The 19,561-nt window shown below is 53.6% G+C and overlaps 5 protein-coding genes across 5 annotated transcripts; 2 read left to right on the forward strand and 3 right to left on the reverse strand.

Annotated features, from left to right (window-relative positions):
* Nucleotides 1-1,473: 1,473 nt before the first annotated feature.
* BBA_02399 (phosphoribosylaminoimidazole carboxylase) lies at nt 1,474-3,309 on the reverse strand (the record flags this gene model as incomplete). The annotated part of the gene is made up of 1 exon (XM_008597496.1): nt 1,474-3,309. The coding sequence occupies one exon, from the start codon at nt 3,307-3,309 to the stop codon at nt 1,474-1,476; it is 1,836 nt and encodes a 611-aa protein (XP_008595718.1).
* A 1,437-nt stretch (nt 3,310-4,746) lies between these two features.
* On the forward strand, nt 4,747-6,264 carry BBA_02400 (amidase-like protein; the record flags this gene model as incomplete). Its single annotated transcript, XM_008597497.1, has 1 exon — nt 4,747-6,264. One exon carries the CDS (start codon nt 4,747-4,749, stop codon nt 6,262-6,264), a length of 1,518 nt encoding a protein of 505 aa, XP_008595719.1.
* A 558-nt stretch (nt 6,265-6,822) lies between these two features.
* Nucleotides 6,823-8,265, reverse strand: BBA_02401 (integral membrane protein PTH11; the record flags this gene model as incomplete). Its single annotated transcript, XM_008597498.1, has 4 exons — nt 6,823-7,354; nt 7,443-7,700; nt 7,804-7,975; nt 8,085-8,265. The coding sequence occupies 4 exons, from the start codon at nt 8,263-8,265 to the stop codon at nt 6,823-6,825; spliced, it is 1,143 nt and encodes a 380-aa protein (XP_008595720.1).
* Nucleotides 8,266-14,822: 6,557 nt separating this feature from the next.
* BBA_02402 (uncharacterized protein) lies at nt 14,823-15,149 on the forward strand (the record flags this gene model as incomplete). The annotated part of the gene is made up of 1 exon (XM_008597499.1): nt 14,823-15,149. One exon carries the CDS (start codon nt 14,823-14,825, stop codon nt 15,147-15,149), a length of 327 nt encoding a protein of 108 aa, XP_008595721.1.
* A 545-nt stretch (nt 15,150-15,694) lies between these two features.
* Nucleotides 15,695-18,500, reverse strand: BBA_02403 (glycosyl hydrolase, putative; the record flags this gene model as incomplete). The annotated part of the gene is made up of 8 exons (XM_008597500.1): nt 15,695-17,063; nt 17,115-17,278; nt 17,332-17,461; nt 17,518-17,621; nt 17,680-17,902; nt 17,979-18,142; nt 18,224-18,306; nt 18,383-18,500. 8 exons carry the CDS (start codon nt 18,498-18,500, stop codon nt 15,695-15,697), a joined length of 2,355 nt encoding a protein of 784 aa, XP_008595722.1.
* Nucleotides 18,501-19,561: the final 1,061 nt, after the last annotated feature.

A 19,561-nucleotide genomic window follows, 5' to 3' on the forward strand; every position in this document is an offset into this window, starting at 1 on the left:
CATAATAACGCAGCAAAAATCAGCCTTGCGAACATGTTCAACAGACTTCAGATCGCTGCTTTGAACTGCTAAGTGGCCTTTTACTGTTCATCCGCCACTTGCAAGTGTTGAGGAATATTACTCAGCGTCGCAGCAACCCCAACATTGCACCCAGCCAGTGGCCACTAGTAACTAGCCAAACGCAGCCACTCGTTTCGAGTATTAATTTACGCTTCTCCACAGACGGCTTCGCCGGCCTCCGAATGCGGCTCTCCAAACAACGGCACACACACACACACACACAAAAACTATGGTATTCTTGATTTTTTATCCATCGCGAATGCATGCAACTGAATCGCTCAATGCATCGCAAAATTCACCCAACCGTTGTCTCGCTTGTTTCCCCGCTCCCTTTCCTCTACCCTCCCAAACGCCGTTGCAAACTTCTTTTTGCTCTCCGCATCTTGACAGTTATTCAGCATGGCTTGCATAAGCACCGCTTCTGCCTCGCCACATTGCTGACATTTCGCTTTCGCTTCTCGCCACGAAGGAATACGGATAAATAGTTAGGGGACCGCCCCTTGCAGGCGACAAGAGTGCCCACACAATGGCTCCAGAGTACGCCCGACGAGCGTCTTCCGCACCCGCGGGTGACAAAAAACATCGCCGATGGACTTCTGACTATTCCACAAAGTACACCACGTATAGAATAAGACAATTAAAAAGAAAAAGAGGAATCAGTCCTCTAATACTATTCGTAATTCTAAGAATTTCAAAAATATTTATTTTAGACGGCTTTAGCGGATAAGAGCGAATCTTAGCCAGGCAGGGCGGCGATGTTTTTTGTCACCCGCGTGCCGCACTCTTGCCCCCAGAGCCCATCGGCGACCGGGATCATTATTCGGCTGTCCCTGTCGATTTTCTGTAGCTTATCGCGAACTGTAAAACTTGATTCGTGTTCGTTTGCCACTAAGCGTGCTGAGCTGCCCGTCCAATCCACTCGTGGCGGTAGCATTTTCATGGCCATGTGCGCGATTACAAGCTATTATTCAGGGACCGTGTAATAAGGCAGTGACGTCCGAATAAGGGACCTCGGCAAGATGGATGGCCCTCGTGGATCTTCAAGATGCAAGTACACGGAAAGTACAAATAGAACTAGAAACCGACGGCTTTATTTTGTGAAAGGTGATGCTTGAGTGAAACGAGAAAAGAAAAGAGCCCAACGCTGCGGGATTCCAGATGATACCTCGAATGATAATACGAGACGGCACTTTCATAGCGGGCATCGCAATCAATTATTGCAATAAAAGCAACTGCGCAGCAATGCCTCGGCAGCTGACAAAAGCCATGTTGACCATTTATATGCCGTATCAAATTGCATCCAAGAATAACATTCATCACTTTAAAAAACGATGCCTGAATACGGTGAACCGCTTTATCAATCATTAGCCATTTATCTTATATACATCGTCCCACTTTCTGATAAGCATCGTCTCATTTCTCCAGATACGCTTCCCAGCCCAACTCCTCCAGCTTGCCCGCCTTGGCCTCCACCTCGTCGCTCATGTTCTTCATGTACTTTTCCATTGCCGCACTATAGCCGGCGTCGCCACCGCCGCCGCCGCTGCCGAGAATCTTGACGGCCAGCAGGCCCGCGTTGGTCGAATTATTAATGCCCACCGTCGCCACGGGACAGCCGCGGGGCATCTGCACGATGCTGAGCAGCGAGTCCTGCCCGTCGAGGTGCGTCGCCCGGACCGGCACGCCAATGACCGGGAGCACCGTCTCCGACGCCAGCATGCCGGGGAGGTGCGCGGCGCCGCCGGCCGCCGCAATCAGCACCCGCACGCCGCGCGACGCCGCCGCCCGGCCTAGCTCGACCATGCGCTGCGGCGTCCGGTGCGCCGACGTGATGGTGTAGTCGTACGGCACCCCAAACTTCTCTAGCACCTCGAACGCGCCCTTGAGCACGGGGAGGTCCGAGTCTGACCCCATCGTGACGACTACGAGGGGCTTGCTGCGGTTGCGCGACGACATGGGCTTGGCGGGAGCAGGCGCGGCGTCCGAGGGGCGCAGCTGCACGGCCGCGCTCGCGATGCGGCCCTCGCGGATGCTGTCCACCTCCTGGGTCAGAGAGCTAGCCAGCTGCTCCAGGCTGGTGATCTGGCTTGACGGCGACGTCACGGTAATGTGGCCAATTTTGCGGCCGGGCTTCGATGCTTTACCATACAGGTGGATGTAGACGTCCATATCATTATCGTAGCTACGGCTGGCCGTTTCTACTAGCTTCTCGTGTGAATCTTCGGTTGCGCCACCTAGAATGTTGAGCATAATGGCCGACTTAACGCGCGGCTGTAGCGTCACCTTGCCGTCGCTGGGGAAAATGTCGAGAATAGCGCATAGCTGCGCCTTAAACTGCGACATGTAGGGGATGGCCTCGGTGAAGAGGTGGCCCGAGTTGTGCGGTCTGGGGGCGACTTCATTGACCACGATACCGCCGTCTTTGAGCAAGAACATTTCCACTGCGTAAACACCACGGCCCTTGAGCGTGCGAATGACATTGCTCGCGACCTTGCGCGCCTCCTCGCACGCCTCGGCCGGCACCCCGCGTGGCGGCAGATAGACCTTTGTGCAGATGCTGTCCTCATGTACCGTCTCGACGGCGGGGTATGGGTATACGTCTCGTAGTTTGCCGTCATCGTCTTCGGTTCTCACCACCATGACGGACAGCTCCTTGGCGAATGGCTGGAACCTTTCCGCGTATAGTGACAGCTTGCCCATGGAGCGGATGGCCTCGTCAAAGTCGTGTGGCCCGCGCACCTGAAAGTTGCCTCGGCCGTCGTACGAGCCCTTGCGCGCCTTGAGCATAAACGGGAAGCCATGCTCGTCCCCGACGGCCTGCAGCGCCTCGACCGTGAGCGTGCCGACGGCCGTCTGCGGCGCGACGGGAATACCCCCGCGCAAAAAGTGTTCTTTTTGCAGGTACTTGTCCTGAATCAGGCGAATCGTCTCCCACGATGGATGGCAGGGCACCTTTTTCAGGGGGCCAGCGCCCGTCGAGACGCCCTTGGTGGCAATCTCCTCGAGCACGTCGGCGTCGACGTGCTCAATCTCGACGGTGAGCACGTCAACGCGCGCAGCGAGCTCGCGGATCTTGGCCGGATCGTTGAAGGAGCCCGACACGTGCTTGGTATTTTCGCATATTTGCTTGGCGGGCGAGCCGGCGGCGTCGAGAATGGCCAGCTCGATGTTGAGAGGCGAGGCGGCTTCCTGGAGCATGCGGCCGAGCTGACCGCCGCCGAGGAGGCCAATGACTGGATGTTTCCCCATGCTGCAAGGTGATGGACTACAAAGTGTCGGACGCGAATGCCCGAAATGAATGGCGGTGTCGCGTCAATGAGGGAATATTTGTGTGCCGATCCGCTGCGTCTTTTTGAAAGATATTTTCGAGGCGGCGAAAGTTTGGGTGGGGCCAAGCATCTGGCCGTGTTGGTGTGCTACCTGTGATGGATGGCGGGATAATGGTGTGGCCTACACAGTCAGAAGCGCGTTTAAGAATACATCGCACTTGAAAAGCAATGTACTTGTTACCGAAGCTCTCTGTTTATAGATGCACCGTGATTATTGTGTTTTGTATCTTGTTTTTGCATTCGAGGATGCGAATCTTGCTGCTGTCATCTGGTGTCTCCGGTACTTGGTGGCCTTAACAAAGACTTCTTATTAATCTATGCTTGCTGCAGCCTTTATGCCTTGGCTGATACCCAATAATCCTTTGATACCCTGTGGCTGATTTTAGTGTTCTGTGGCTTCTTTTGTCTGGTGCTTTGTAACCTCTGTGTCTGTCTGATGCTTCGTGTTGATGGTGGGTTGGCCTAGATGCCTCCGTGATGATCTTGGTGTGTGCCTTGATGTGCCCTTGTGTGTGTCTCGATGGAATTGACCTTTGATGTGTAACTTGAGAATTCGCTGGATCGCTCGGATTAGAAAGAAGATGATTGCTACCACAATGGTGGGAGAGGCTTGTTATCGGAGAGGCTTGTGATGGAAGAGGGGTTGATTTTACCTCATGATGTATTATGGAATCTAACGAGGCCCACACGGGCAGGGCCACCGCACCCAACAGTTTGGGCCGTCTTGGTGCGACGTACAAACGGAAACCTAAATCTTACACCACCATGATCGGTTTTACATTGTGCAACCATTATGTCTCTCGCCGAGATCAATATCTCGTCACAAATCTCACCGGCACTATCTGTCGTGCAACCCCGGATGATTCATCTTTTGAGTACGACTTGAACTAATTCAAATCATGCCCATTATACCCCCTCATTCGTGGAGCCCAAGGCAGCTGCCCGAGGCTTTAGCCATGTCCAGCCATCATTTGCAATCTCTCCGCACCACTCGCGCACCGCCGCCGAAACTTGCCATGCGGGCTCACCAACTAGCCAACCAGATTCCTCATGCGACGGTGGGCTGCGTCAGACCCTGTCGGCCTCTGGGGCTAGTCTCCCTTGCTGCAGGTCGTTGCAGAAGAATCGGCATGAACGACCAGCAGCTGTGAGCTAAGAGATGCGGCCGGGAGGGTCCCTCATGGAATGCCACTGTGCCAGCGCAGCGACGAGGTGTTGCAATAATTTGGGGCTATGCGGAACCTCGCCGTCGTGTGCTTTCCCCTCTTCTGGTCGTCTCTTATTCTTTGTATAAAGTCGTAGATGCGCGGTTTGAAAATCGACTCGTAAAAACTTGGTCCAACAAGACGCGATAACCATGGCGCCAACTGATCAAGTACACGGAGGCGGCTATCTCGCTCGCACTATTCTAAACTGGTCCGCAGATGAGACAGTGACGGCCATACGCGAGGGGCGTGTCACTGCCCGTCGCTATATTACCACTGTTCTCGAGCAGGCCAAGCACGGTGCCTCGCTCAATGCCATCGTGACGCTGCTCCGAGACGAGGCTCTCGAGGCCGCCGACGAGGTTGATGCAGCCATTGCCCGCGGCGCCGAGCTGCCGCCTCTTGCCGGCCTGGCCATTGTCGCCAAAGACAATATCAATCTGGAAAATGTACCCACGACGGCTGGAACCCCGGCGCTGCGCCATTCCAAGCCCAACAATACCGCGCCAAGCCTGCGCAAGCTCATGACCGCCGGCGCCATTGTCATTGGCAAGGCCAATATGCATGAGCTCGCCTTTGGCGTCACCAGCACAAATTTTGCTTCTTTTGCTCTGCCTGTGCACAATCCGTATGCGGTCAACATGATTCCCGGCGGCTCGTCTGGCGGCACCGCCGCGGCCATTTCGTCCCATGTGGTCCCTTGTGGGCTGGGCACGGACACGGGCGGCTCTGCCCGCATTCCGGCCGCCCTCACCGGCATTGTCGGCTTTCGCCCCTCGCTCGGCGACGGTGGCTCCGAGAAACGCTATCAAGACGACCATGCCGTCGTGCCCATCAGCCACACGCGCGACACGGTCGGCACAATGGGTCGGACTGTCGCCGACGTGACTCTTCTCGATTCCATCATTGCAGGCGAAGCTCGTCCCGAGGCCGCTGATATCGCTGGTGTCCGATTTGGCGTGCCACCTGTATTATGGAGTGGGCTCGACAGGAATCTGGAAAAAGTCGTCTTGAAAGCGCGCCAGCTGCTCGAGCAAGCCGGTGCCGTCATGGTGGATGCTGACATGCCCGACCTCATTGCTCTCGATAACAAAATCTCTCTCCCCCTCGCCCTGCACGAACCACGAACGGACATTCCTGCATATTTGAGAGCGTCGGGCATCAAAGACGTCACATTTGACGACATTGCCCGACGTGTTGCCAGCCCAGATGTCCGGAAGTTGTTCACGATGGTCACGGACGACGTGCTTGGTGGCCAATACAATGAAGCCGTCACCGTGCATCGTCCAGCGCTGCAACGCATGTACGCCGACTACTTTATCAGGGCCAACGTGTCTGCCATTCTCTTTCCCACGACGCCGCTGCCCGCTACACCCATCGACCACTGGCACGGCTCGGGCAACGTCTCCATCAACGGCGGGCCGCCACAGGACACATTTGCCACCTACATCAGCTTCACCTCGCCCGGTAGCGACGCCGGCATCCCAGGGCTGAGCATCCCAGCCGGCCTCACGAGCAAGGGCCTGCCCGTGGGCATCGAAATCGACGGGCCTCTCGGCAGCGACGCCCGTTTGCTGGCTCTGGGCCTGGCCATGGAAAAGATTCTGGGTCGCCTGCCGCCTCCTAAAAGGTTCGCCTCACCCCATGAGCATCATGACTCGGTGTTGTAAATATCCTTGATGACGACACGAATAAACGATAGACTTTTTAAAACTTCACAATTACATTTTTGGTGTGCGGAACTGATGATGTGTCTGTCATGTGTGTGACATTGGTAGTATATCGACCTAAACAATCAAAATAACTCGTGTAAACCCACGAAGGAAATATTTTGAACGGCAGTATGGTACAGTGACCCCGGTAAATATTCGCCGGTAGCATTGGCTGCAGTGCGATGCATTTTTCGTTATTTGTGTGGTGCTGTAAATGTCCCAAGCGCAAGCTGCTGAGATTCCCAAAATAAACGCTGATCAAACGCGAGAAAAAAAAAAAAGACAGAAAATGTGCCTCCCAAGAAAACTGAAAGGGGATATAGAGCAGATAAAGCAAGAGCCGGAAAGAGAAGAGACTCGAAGAAGGAGAAGAGTGCCGAAAGAAGAAGGGATATAGAGCGAAATGAACAAGAGTCGGCAAAAAGAAGAGGGTTTCCAAGAAAAAAAGATCATTTAGAGAAAGATGAATGTGTGTTGGAGAAGACGAAAGGGTGGTCGAGATGTCTTGTCACCATCTCATACCATGTCGTTGACGGCCGTCGTCGACGACGACGCCATCGACGCAACAGCCACCGTGTTGTTGGCACTCTTGCCACCCTTGACCCCTCTGTCTTTATCCTCCCTCTCAGCGCGCGTCTCCAGCACGCACTCGTCGCTATCATTAATCGTCGTCCAGCCCGTCATCGCGCCGTTTCGACCGTCCACCTTGCCGTCCTTTTTAAGGCGACCGAGGCGCATGCTGCGTTGGCCTATCGTAATGATTGTCGGCAGTCCTCCACCGCCGTTGTGGTCACCGCCGCCGCCGCCATTCTTGGAGCCGCGTCTCGAGGAAGAAGAAATGCTGTGCGCCCAGAGGCTGCACCTCTTCACGAGCCAGGGCCCGAGGATGGGCGCGTTGACGCAAATGATGCCGACAAAGGTCTCGCGAATGGCCCAGATGGTGGAGACGTCGACTTCGTTGGCGTAGCGGATGGAGAGGATGCAGCGGAGGAGGCTGGCGACGACGACGAAGATGCCGGTGGTGAGCCACAGGCCGTAGATGATTTTCCTGGGACGAATTTGTTAGAGGAAAGGGGGGGTTGAGGGGGCGAGGAGGGGGGGGGGAGGGGGTGAGGAGGAGGATATGCGTGGCTTACTTTCCGAGGGGAATCTTGACGACCCAGAGGAGGGGCAGCGGAATGTAGAGGATGAGGAGATCGGTCGATACGTTGGTGATGACGAGGGTCAGGAATATTTGGTTGGGCGTACCGCACTCGTCGCCCGGATAAGGGTAGACCTGCCAGTTGCGATGAAAGGGAAGGCAACGAAACAGTACGACGCCAATCGTGGCCACGTATGAGCAGATCCACGCCACGCCGGCCACCAGGACCAGCCGCTTCTGAAATGTGTCGAGACTAATATTGAAGTGGTTAGGAGGAAAGAAAAGAAAAGAAAAGAAACAAGCTCGTTCTCGCAAAGGGGGGCAGCGGCGCAAAAAAGAAAAAAAAGGAGACTCACGTCAGTCGACGGTAGAAGAAGAGCATGCACGCTTTCAAGCACCAAATGAGGGTAATGTACAGGCACCAGCCCGCAATGTCGGCCTTGGCACCCTTGACAATGATTTCCTTTTCCTGCTCGCTGAGCTGAAGGGCCTTTTCCTCTGTCATGCCCACAATCGATCCCCATAGTCCTAATGATGTGCGCGCCGACGCGAGGGCTTTGGTCAGTCTCTTGCTCTGTCTCTCTCGCCAAGTCCCCCTCTTCTTTTTTTTTCCTCTAGTATATAGAGATTTGCTCACCTATAACGTGCAGCATTGCCGTCTCCCCCGCCAGAAACAAGACGGCCGCGACGGCAAAGTAGTCGTCGCCCGCCCAATTTCGTCCCACCAACTTGGTCCGGTACGCGATGCGCGAGAATAAAATAGTAATGCCAATGGCGAATTCGACCCAGGCCTCAATCTGAAACGGCGTCAACGCCATGGCTGCTGAATCTTTTTTTGTTGTTCGCCCGCGGCGCGAGAGAGTAAGGGAGAGGCGGGCAGGGCGGGCGCGCCGGCGCAGGTCCCGATATGAGCGGAGGGGGGTTGCCGGTGTGAACCTCGGGAAGGTAGGTTTAACGTGGCCAAGCGACTTGCAGCAGTCAAGTGTCGAGGCTCTCTGTTATTAATATGCCTACCAACATTATTTCAAAAGTAGGCGGCTTTTTTCGAGGTCAAGATGTTGTAAGATGAGCTTTCGGTCGATGCGGATCGGAAAGGCTAGCTAGATAAGGCTGTGGGGGGGTAACTCTCATCTATGTAGGATTTTGATCCAAGGCTAAAAAAGTGATGCGTCGCCTTTTTTACGGATACTGGACACGCCTCCGTAACTAATAAAAAGAGGTCTGTGTTGTTGGCGGCGCCCGCCCGGAGCTTCGTTTTCTCGCAAATGTCTGTGGCGGGCGGATCATGATGCCGGGGGAGGGGGGGGGGGGTCGGTCTACGGCCGGCAGTTTTGCCCCCCCTTCCCTCCCCGGTTTAAATGAACCAATCCGCTGGCTCTTTGCTTGCCGATCCCATATATTTAAGTTTTTTTGCCTTGTTGGTGATGCAAATGCATACGGGCTCATCTTGTCACGTTGCATGCTGGAGCCTTTGCCCCTGGCAGCATGCATGAGAGATCTTTCTCTCAGAGAGTGTATGCACTCTCTGTTGGGCACTGATTGACAGATTCAAAAGCTATTGAACGGGATCCGTCTCTTGACAATTCCGAGCACATTGTCTCAGACAGGCAGATGGAGCGGTCTAGCTCGGTTTGTAGGGAAACTAGCAGGGGAGCTGAGCTTGCTAGCGGGACAACTTTGTTCAACTTGTCTGTGACCTTGTTGCCTGCAAGTCATGGACAAGGATTCTCTCTCTCTCTCTGTGTGTTTCTCACTCTTTTTTGGAATCTACGAGATTGGCACAGACATTTTACACCCTGGGCGACAGGGACATACCCAGCAATGTAAAGAGGGGGTTGCTGGCGGGCGTCGATCAATAACCTTTTCGCGCCTCCTTCTCACAACGGGTTGCTTGTTGCGACTAAATAAGCGGCTGGGCAGTACCAACTATGCGCCGGGTTCTTTTCTCTATCAACGGTCAGACCCGTTGCTTTGGGTGCTTTGGGACGCTTCAACAATAACTGTTACCGCAAACTCTGCGCTTCGACTGGGCACAGACGAGTCAAAAAACAAAGAGGTTCGCGCAAGAAGCAAGTTTAACTTCTTCAACAGAAGAAAAACATGAAAAAAAAAAAAGAATAAAGAAAAGGAAAAAAAAAAACAAATTAATTAATATGGATGGGGACGGGCGCTAGGACTCGGCTCGCTATGGGGGCATCGAAGGGGGAGCCCATAACTATTACGGAGTACTCAAGAGGAAACAACTGTCCATGTCAGGCCATATAAACCTAAGCGGAAACAACCGTTTGCCTCTCCCCGCCGCAGCCGTCAGATGTGATACGTTTCTTTTTTTTTTTTTTTTTTTTTCTCAATATCTCTCGGAAATCCTTATTCCCTCATCGTGGTGAGCTTTGACCTTGTTCATGCCGTCAAGCGGAAAAGCTGCGACTACGAACCTGCTCAGCGACTGGTGGCGTGGGTTCCGGACCTTGCGGGACTTTTTTGTCATCATTTTCATGTGCAAAATAATAATTAATACCAGTGAAAAAGCAAGCCATCTTGTTCCGCGATCCTTGCCTTTTTTTTTGTTTTGATTTTTTTGGGTCCGCAGAAATGGCGGTTGCGGTCCGCCTGGCTTCAGACTAGAGGAGATTGCCCATGGCCCATGGGCACCTGGTAGCCCTAATTACTCTGCACCGTTGATTCTAGTTAACCTTGCGTGTCGATCTACCGGGGCGCAGGTCCCTGTGCCAGCCATGAGAAAGCTTGGTTCAGCGGAGATGATGATGGATTGCTGCTAAAACCAGTGTTGGAAGCGGCGTTGCGCCTTGAAACCATCAGCGTAACAATTCAATAGAATTTTTTCTAAAACAGGAAAAAAACACTGCCGTCGAAAGTTAATGGTAGATAGTGAATCAGTATCGTCTGAAGCGTAAATAGGCACTCCCGAGTGCATAACGTTATCGCACCAGCTCCGAAAAATCAACTGCCGCATATAAAGCTAGTCGTTGCGCATATGCAGGTGCATTTGAACCCGGCATATATAACCCGAAAGGCTGCTGGCCAATTGGCCTCAACCGGTAGTGGTTTGACACCCGCGAGAAATCTCATCTCGCTTATATGCTTCGTGTGAATATACATCCATCACCTCTTGCGGAGCGAATCAAGATGCTACAAAGATCAGCATGAATGGATACCTACACGGCAATAATTCTTTGAGCTTCTTGGCCAAAGGCAAGTACGTTGGTGACTAGTAAACTAGTGCAAGCTAGTGGTACTACTTGGTTGTCAACTTGTCAATTTGATGTGCCTTGCGCTAAACGCTCGGGCTGAATGAGCTTGGCATCGACTGTCAAAAGCCTGTTGATCGAGCTATCAGGCAATGAATCGCTGCGTAGCTCGGTCCCTTGTTGCGTCTTCAGACCAAATCGACACTCATGTATTGTAGGAGACCCGACAGTCATGATAAATACGAGTAAGTGTACGGTGTATAGTGCTTAATATCTTGCAGTTATACGAACTTTGCGGGGCACTCCCTTCAAATACCACCCAGCGAAGCTCACTTCAGAAACACTGAAACACCAGGCTTTTTCAGTCACTCGCAATCTCACTTGTAGGTAGGTCCATTGGGTGGGTGGTATGCCATCTCCGCGGATCAAGGCAGTTGAAACCCTCATACGATACTCCATACAGCTTGATGGACCTCATAGCTAGACACTAGAGACCGACAGCCGAAGAAACGGTTAAACTGTATTTTATTCATACAGTAACGTGACTAGCCGCTCATGCCAATGGCACCTCCCCGCCACATCAAGTTATCGGCCTGTCCCCGGGTCACGGCAGCGAGACCCCCCATGGCCAGACTTGTGGTCATAGCATTTGCCGCCCGGCACCATCTACGACATGACAACGGCCGCCATTCGGCTCGTGAACAACGGCATTTTTTAAGAGGAGTACCATGGCAGGGACATGGGAGCTAGCTGCCTTGCGGGCAGCTCAGTTGCCGGATTCGCCAACAACTTTGCGCCCGGACCAAGATATCTTGCTGCCAAGCTGAGCTGGGGCTGGAGTCTCCCCGCAAAGGTGGCCGACGACAACGTCTGCGGGGCTGGCATACGAGGGGTGCTGGGATGCCCAGTCTTGCAGAGCGAGTCATTGGATTGTTTGAATGATCTGTCACACGGGACGACAACAAGAGACAGTTTGCATTGGTTTGTAAAAGCGAAGCCGTACGTGGTAGCTCGGTTGGACAGTACTCCACTTGATGAAATCGGCATCGTAGATACTCACTACAGTACTCTGTATATCATCACCATTGTGATTGGGACCATTGCGCGTGAGCCTTTACAGCTCGAAGACTCTGCGCAACAGAATTATGCCGAGGAATCAAAATTCATGTTCGGACGACGTCCCCGGCCTGAATCTAGAGCCCAAGAAACTAGTTAGGATTTCTCTCTTGATGAGCAGCGCCACAAGTCAACCATCGGTAGGGTAATCTCCCCAATCTCTCTTCAACTGCCAACTGCCACCTCGCCCCCTGGTTTAAAGGAGTTTGCCGTGTTGAGATTCCCCCCCTGGCTGCTCCGCCGCGGCCCCACCGGGGCTGCAATCCGGATACCAAAGACGGCATAGCCCAGCGTAGCTATTTAAACCCAGGTTCATTGTCTCTTGTAGATGGATCAACTTGTCCTGTCCGTCCAAAACCTGGCAACCTGGTCAGTTGGTCTGCTATCCGCTCTGCCACCCATTTCCACTGCGGCCGCAACACCGACGCTGTGGACCAGGCCGCCGGATGTCGCTGCTGCCGATGTGTGACTTGCCAAGACGTTTTCTGGATCTTGAGCGGTTCCGCTCGGCGATGGAGATTTGAAAAAACGATCACGCCCGCCAGGGGACGGGGGGGGAGGGGGGGGGGGGGGGGGAAGGGGGGGGAAGAGTAAGCTTTTTGCTTGCTTTTGGTTCGGAAATCTTCCGTGAATTTGTGTCAATGTGGCCTAAAAGTCCCAACCAACATGCTGGTAGGTGCATTCAGATCAAAGGTCATTTGACCGCTCAGCCAGCCCATCACATGTATGACTGGATGCGCAGGGTCTCCTTCTTTTGGACAAACCTTATCTAACTTGAAGTGGCGCCTTTATTACCAATATCATGGCAGTCGGTTGCGGTGGGCGGCGTCCTGACACGTTGGCAGTCGCAAAAAACGAACCAGATATATCCGTGGAAATGTCATTCTTACTTTGAAAAAAAAAAAAAAAAAAATACGCGACCCGTCATTACTCGATATACCGGTCGTAAAGGCTCGGAATATTAAACAGCGCAGGATCATCTGCGTGTCTGCATTTTATCGGAAACATCTGATAGATGGGGATCATGGCGTCACACAGAGCATCTGACACGATTGTGCGGCGGCTGTGATACCGATCAGCTGTTCTCTGGCCCCTTGAGCAAGTTAAAAAAACGGCAACTCCCGCCAACGGCGCATTCAGTCGCCGTGCGGGGGACAAATTGTCATCGCGCAAGGCATCATCTTTATTATTGATAGGTCACTGAAATCTCTTTTCGTCTTGTAGGATAAAGGTGTTGCAAATAGCGCGATGCGCAGCTGTCTTGACATTCGCGCTACTGCGCATCACTCACTTTTGTTCCATCATCAATCAAATCATCTTATTTGCTCATCGCCGCAGAAATCAATGACTGCTGCTCATTGAGGGGAATTATTGTGTCCAAGGGCATGTGTAGGTCAGTCACCATGTTCTGCCATCTCTCCTTCGGGTCACAAAACTCTTGTCCATATTAGACAAGGCTGCATCCAATTCAAGTGCATGCAGCCTCTGCAGCAAAGAGCAAATCCAAAATGTTTCTTGCCACAATGCTTCGGTGTATTGCCTTGAAATCTCTTTGCTTGCCGGCGCGGGGAATCGCAGCCACATCAAAGCCCTGACCAATATGTTGGAGGGTACGGTAATCTAAAAGACGTTACCATGATGCATCGCACGACTGGAAATGGCGCTGCCGACGTGTTTGACTAGCGTCCACGCCATTTCCTGATGGAGTTTTGATTCGTTGATTCACGCAGTTGGTGACTTGCGCACGACATTCCCTTGATTGCCTACGATACCCAAAGTTGTTTAGGTACGTGGTGTTGAACTTGGGACGAGCACAGCTACATGACTCTCCGAGGCCTGGCAGATGCCATCTCGGCCGATCTCGGCCCATAAACCCTTTGCGTCATGCGGGCACGTTGGGTACAATCGTCTGATAAACGTGCAGGCCGAGCCTAATAAACGTGGTGCCTTGACTTTTACGGAGCACTGCTGGCCACTTGGTGATGTGAAACGTGAACTGACACGAGCTGCTGAGACAGCTAACAGTCCGCTTCTCTCGGCTGCACCCTCTTTTTGCACACAGGCTCGGTAATAAATGAAGCTTGTCCAACAGCACTTTCTTCTGATAGAATAGACTCCCTCGCGACTGACTTAGAACAACTTTTGTTTCAACAAAGGGGCTTAGATCGGAAGATTGTTTGTCCATTATCAAGGCATGCCGTCCCCCGGGGCTGAGCTGCGTTTTCCAATATTGCAATGCAGATGGATCCGGAATAGGTCTCGCCCTGCGATGCTGGTGTGTTGTGTCCCCCCAAGCCTATGCACCAATGCCAGCTGGGGGGGGGGGGGGGAGCATGATCGCAGGAGCGCGTCCCCAGAATATACATAACCGCGAGCAATCCGTCGACTCAAAAATACGTACATACGGCAGCGACGAGCCGGGACCTTTGGCTGGTAGTGTGAGCAGGGAAAACGACGTGCCCGCACTCACGCCGTCTTCCGGCAGCACGCTCAATCGAGTCAGTCTTTAGTCTTTTTTTCACGACCGGCAAGATTCACGATACAAGAGACGGTCCCGATTCAGGTCTCTCTTGCACTAGCAGCGGGATGAAAAAAAAAAAAGGTCAGGAGACCAGGCGAGGTTGCCAGTATGTCGCTTTCAGCTCCATCCAGCCATGCATTCAAGACGTATATGCATCAAACATCAGATGCCACATCCAGTATCAACGCGATGGAGCTTCCATATCCTTTTTGATAGGAAAGCAGCTCCAGACTCGTACAAACACCACTGCTCAACCCTCTACCTACATACTAGCGCAGAAAAGCTAAGATGAAGCTGAACAAATAGTATGCTTTGTCTATTGGGTTGTACAGTCGCCATGAGCAGCTGACCTTGCGATGAGATGTCAAGAGAAATGTACATAAATTCGGGTCAAGGTTTCGCTCTCATCACTCTTTTTTTACAGCATCAGGCTACAAAAAGTTTGCATCTTGAAGCTCTTCTTCAGAGCTCTTCTTCAAGGCTCCTCTACAAGGCTCTTCAAAGCACTTCAAACTTGGCAGTATTCAACATGAAGTTTGCCCTTCTCAACCTTCTTTTCCTCCTCGTCACGGCTTCCACCCTTGGTGGCCGCGACGTGACCATCATGGACAATGGCCTCGAGACCGTCGACGTCAAGAATCTCCCTGACAACGCCCAGCTCGACGTCTTGGAACTCAAGTCGTCGTCCCAAAGGCACTCCATTACCCAGCTCATTTGCCCTCCCGGCTACACCAAGTACTGCCCTCGCGGCGGCTTTTGCTGCCCTGCTGCGACGCAGGGGTGCTGCCCTAGCGCCTGCTGCTACAGTCGCGACGCCATGTGCGGCAGCGATGGTCTGTGCTACATTCGACGATAGAATGAGCTGCGCGCCCCAAAAGAGAAAAAAAAAAAAAAAGGTTTGTCGAGTTTTGATGAGAGTCTCAACTGGCGCAGATGCTGACACTGGCAGGACCAGCAGCCCGATGGCCCAGTTGAACGAGGTTGGCATTGGGCGCAGATACACTCGCCTCCAAATCAGTTCTCAATGTGGCTATATAATTGTCAGCTCTGCTTTCTTTTGATGTCGGTTTGAGACCGAGTGTGAAACCGCTTGCCAACTTTTGAGACAACTGACCATCGGCCGAGCCCTAGCTTGCCCGGTCCGGTGACCCCACTTCCGGCGACCTTATCGCCAGGTTGCGCCGGATCTTGATATGGACTTCTATTTTGGCCGGAGCGGCAAAGCTTGATTTTCATGACATCCCAAGTGGAATACCAATGATCCAGCTTAGTCCCCGTCTCTTTACGGAGGTTTTCTTAGCAAGCAATTGCGCTTCGTAGTATTGTCATTAGGGTATATAAATTAACACTAATCAAACATGAATGTGTTAGGGCAAGATGAGAGACGAAAAAGTCCAGTCGTTAAATGTCAAGACGCGCTTTGAGAGGCAGCTTCGTACTGCTGCGGCCAATGTAAACCTCATATCTTCCCCTCTGCAGCTGCCACTTTTGCCTCTCCGTGTTCCACACGCTCAAGTCCCTCCTTGTAAGTTCAAACACCACCTCGGTCGCCTCGCCCGGCTGCAGCGTCGGCTTCTCAAAGCCGCGCAGCTGCTTGGCGCGCCTGCCGGGAAACCGCACGTACAGCTGCGCAGCCTCGGCGCCCGCCACTTTCCCTGCATTCACCAGCCTGCACCGGACCGTCGCGATCACGTCCCAGAGGTCGCTCTGCCCGCCGCTCACAATCTTGCCAGTGGGGTACTCGGCCGGCGGCCATGTGGGAGGCCTGTCGCCGCTGTCGCCGCTGTCGCCGCGCGTCGCGAGCACAATGTCGGCATAGTCAAAATGCGTGTAGCTGAGGCCAAAGCCAAACTCATAGCGCGGCCGCACGCGTTCCCGCTCAAAATACTTGTAGTCGGTATAGATGCCCTGCGTCAGGTACGCCTGCGGCGAGACGCCAGGCGCCGCGCGCTGCGGATCTAGCAGCGGCCCGTAGTCGGCGGCCTTTTCGGCGACGGTGTAGGGCAGCTTGCCCGAGGGGTTAGCATCGCCCCAGAGCAGCGCGACGACGGCGTCGCCGGCCTGCTGCCCAGGGAGGTGTGCAAACAGCACGGCAGTAACGTTGGGGTGATCCACGAAGCCGCCGACAAGACGCGGGCCGGCATTGTGCAGCACGACGACGGTCCTAGCGCAACGGTCAGCAACGGCGCGCACAAGGCTGTCTGTGTACTCGTCGTCGAGCTGCGGCCGGTCGTTGCCCTCGCGCGCCCAGGCATTGCCAAAGACGACGCAGACATCCGAGGCCGGGTTAACGACGGCGGGCCGCGCAGACTGCAGGTCCTGGTGCAGCGTGAAGCCGTCGCGGGTCGCCCGCGCAACAAAGGCGTCTTGTGGTGAGATGTGCGTCTGCGGGGTGATGGCGCCGGAGCCGCCGGCGCCAAAGAGAGTGCCACGGGGACCGATGGGGCTCGTGGCCGGGTCAAAACCGAGGACAGGCGCGAGGCCAAAGCGCCAGGTGCCGTTAGTTTCTTGCGCTGCGGTCCACTGGGGCGGCGTGTTGGCCGAGTAGCCAAAGAGGGAGACGACCTTGGGTGATTGGAGCGGCAGCGTGTTGTGGTCGTTTTTGACGAGCACGTGGCTCTCGATGGCGCCTTGGAGGAGGACGGGCATGTCGGCGGGATCGCGGCCCTCGATGACGTGGTGCGGTGCGGTGAGGTTGCCGGGCATGCCGATGCCTGGAGCGGGAAAGCTCGGGTCGTCTTGCTTCAGCTGGTACCAGGAAGCGATGATTCTTGTGTCCCTTATCAGAGTCAATTCTGAGTTTGCTGATTACGTGACCTACCTCATGGCCATGTCGTTTACGCGCGACTCGGCAAGCGTGCCGTTCTTGACGGCCTTGACGAGATTGGCGCCCCAGAACGGATCAGAATTGGGCATGCCCATGTCCAGTCCATTAGGAGCATCGCTAAAAGCATGCTGCGCTCCCCAGTCTGACACGACGAAGCCCTACGAGCACATGTCAGTCGATATGGCATTTTGGGTCCAGCATTGATATGTACCTGGAAGCCGAGCTCAGTCTTGAGAAGTCCGTTGAGGGTCTTGCTGTTGCCGCAGCCGTACGTCTGGTTGAGGCGGTTGTAAGAGCACATGACATTGGCAGCACCAGCCTTGACCGTATCGACAAAGGGCCTGCAACAGGTTTTAGCTCGAGACATCATCCGGGGATTCTTGCAGATGGGCATTACCATAGATAGAGCTCGTGCATGGTCTTGTCGCCAATGTTGGAGGATATGGCTTGGACGTTGCCTTCGAGCGATCGGTGCAGCTCTTGCTCATTACCAATGTAGTGCTAGGCGGCGTCAGAATAACCTTTTGCGGGACGGACCAATCCGACTCTGGTCGCATACCTTGACGCTGGTCATGACGTTTTGGCTCTGGACGCCCCGGACAGTCTCGGCGGCCAGGACTCCGGAGAGGTAGGGGTCCGCCGAGGAGCCTTCCCAGTTGCGGCCGCCCTTGACGACGGTCCACGCGGGCCCGACGACGGGTCCCAGCATGATGTTGACGCCTTTGCGTCGGTTTTCTCCGCCGAGAGCCACGCCGCGTTTGCGCGCGAGCTCCTTGTTCCAGCTACGACTCCCATGTCAGTTCAGTTGTTTGTTTTTTTGCGCCGACTCGCTAATAAAGGGCGGACATGCTCGCTTACCTCGCGCCGACGCCAATGCCGCTGACGAAGCCGCTGACATTGTCGCTCGCGCGGACACCGTTTCCGGCGTCATTCAGGCACATGCCAGGGAAGCCTAGCCTAGGGATGCCGGCGACAGAGCCGGAGCAGCCCGATTTGAGATCAACGCCACCAGTCAAGTTGACCTTTTGGTCGCCCGTCGTTATCAGTCATCAGTAATTCCCATCATAAACCTCCTCACAAAAAAATACAATGCAAAAGCTCACCTTTTCCTCTAGTGTCATTTGGCCGACCATGGTCTTGGCCTTGGCAAACGCGTCGGCCCATTCATCCTGCCCACTGATTTGTGCTGCCAGTCCTGTTGGTCAGAAGGCGAAAATGGCGATAGTGTTGCGTGGTACCTAGTGATAAAAATCAAAACTCACGCGACGGGAGCACCTCTGGCGAATGCTGGTATGCATCATCGTCCCCGGCTCGTAGGTAGATCTGGCTGCCCAGGACCGGACAGATCAAGGCCAGGCTGACCAGCAACGGCAAAAGCATGGCTGATTTTGTGTTGCGAAAATGCATCGATAATACATTCGATGCAACGAAGCTGGAGAAAATTCTGGACGACGGGTGAGGGGAGATGGGAGAGGGCACAGGGCACCCACCTCCCCTCATTTATTGCCAGGCGGACGCTATCATTATCCTGTATATGCAATGTCACCGTTGGATTGCTTGGTCTTGTGTCACGCGCCTTCCTTCCACACGCAGGCGTACCAACCGGTGTGGAATGTAAGATGGAGGTTATGTCTCTTGCCGTGCGGGGAAGATGTGCGCCCAAGTGACTTCATGGTCTATCGGTCTCGTACATTGTTCCTCACAGGGCTGTGCACAAAGCCCGTCCAACACGCTGTCATTTGCAACTTGTCCTCTTCTTTTTTTTATGTCTTTTTTTTTTATTTCTTTTTATTTCTTTTTTTTTTTTCTTCTAAATCACTGATAACACCATCTGCGACCAGGCGCGTCTTGCGCAGCAGGTACGTTTTTCGAAAAATATCGTCGATGGGTCCCCCGCACCGGTAGTGTAACGGTTCCTGTGCCGTCACGCCAACTGGCAAAAGACTAGGCATTAATCTCAGTGCGAGCATTAACCAGGAATCCAACTAAGGCTTATATAGCTGTACCGTTACAGGTAGACCGGCAGCCCCCAGCCAGCCCGATGCATAGCGCAAAAATTAATATATGGGAAGCACAGCGGGACCACTGTCAAGAATCTTTCGCCCGATCGTAGTGGCTGCCAACTAGTGTAGCGCCACAAGCATGTTGATCTTGGGGCGACGGGACGGATGTGTTGTACCGTGAGTACCCTATATTAGTTAAGAAATAGGATGGAGAAATTGGTACAACGCGTTTTCGGGCGAAATTGCCTGATTTTCATGCGTTTTCCACATTACGCAGCGTTTTACCAGCCAAGTTGTACTTCCTGCGGCTGCGATATGCTGCTGAGTGGAATGCTGTCTGTTGTTATAGTGGCTACCAGGTGTTGTTGTGAGAAGTTATGACGCATAATGATCTCTGAACTAAAAAAATAAGATTGCAAAATTAAAAAAAAAAAAAAA

The sequence above is a fragment of the Beauveria bassiana genome (assembly GCF_000280675.1).
Source record: "Beauveria bassiana ARSEF 2860 unplaced genomic scaffold BBA_S00005, whole genome shotgun sequence".
NCBI lineage: Eukaryota > Fungi > Ascomycota > Sordariomycetes > Hypocreales > Cordycipitaceae > Beauveria > Beauveria bassiana.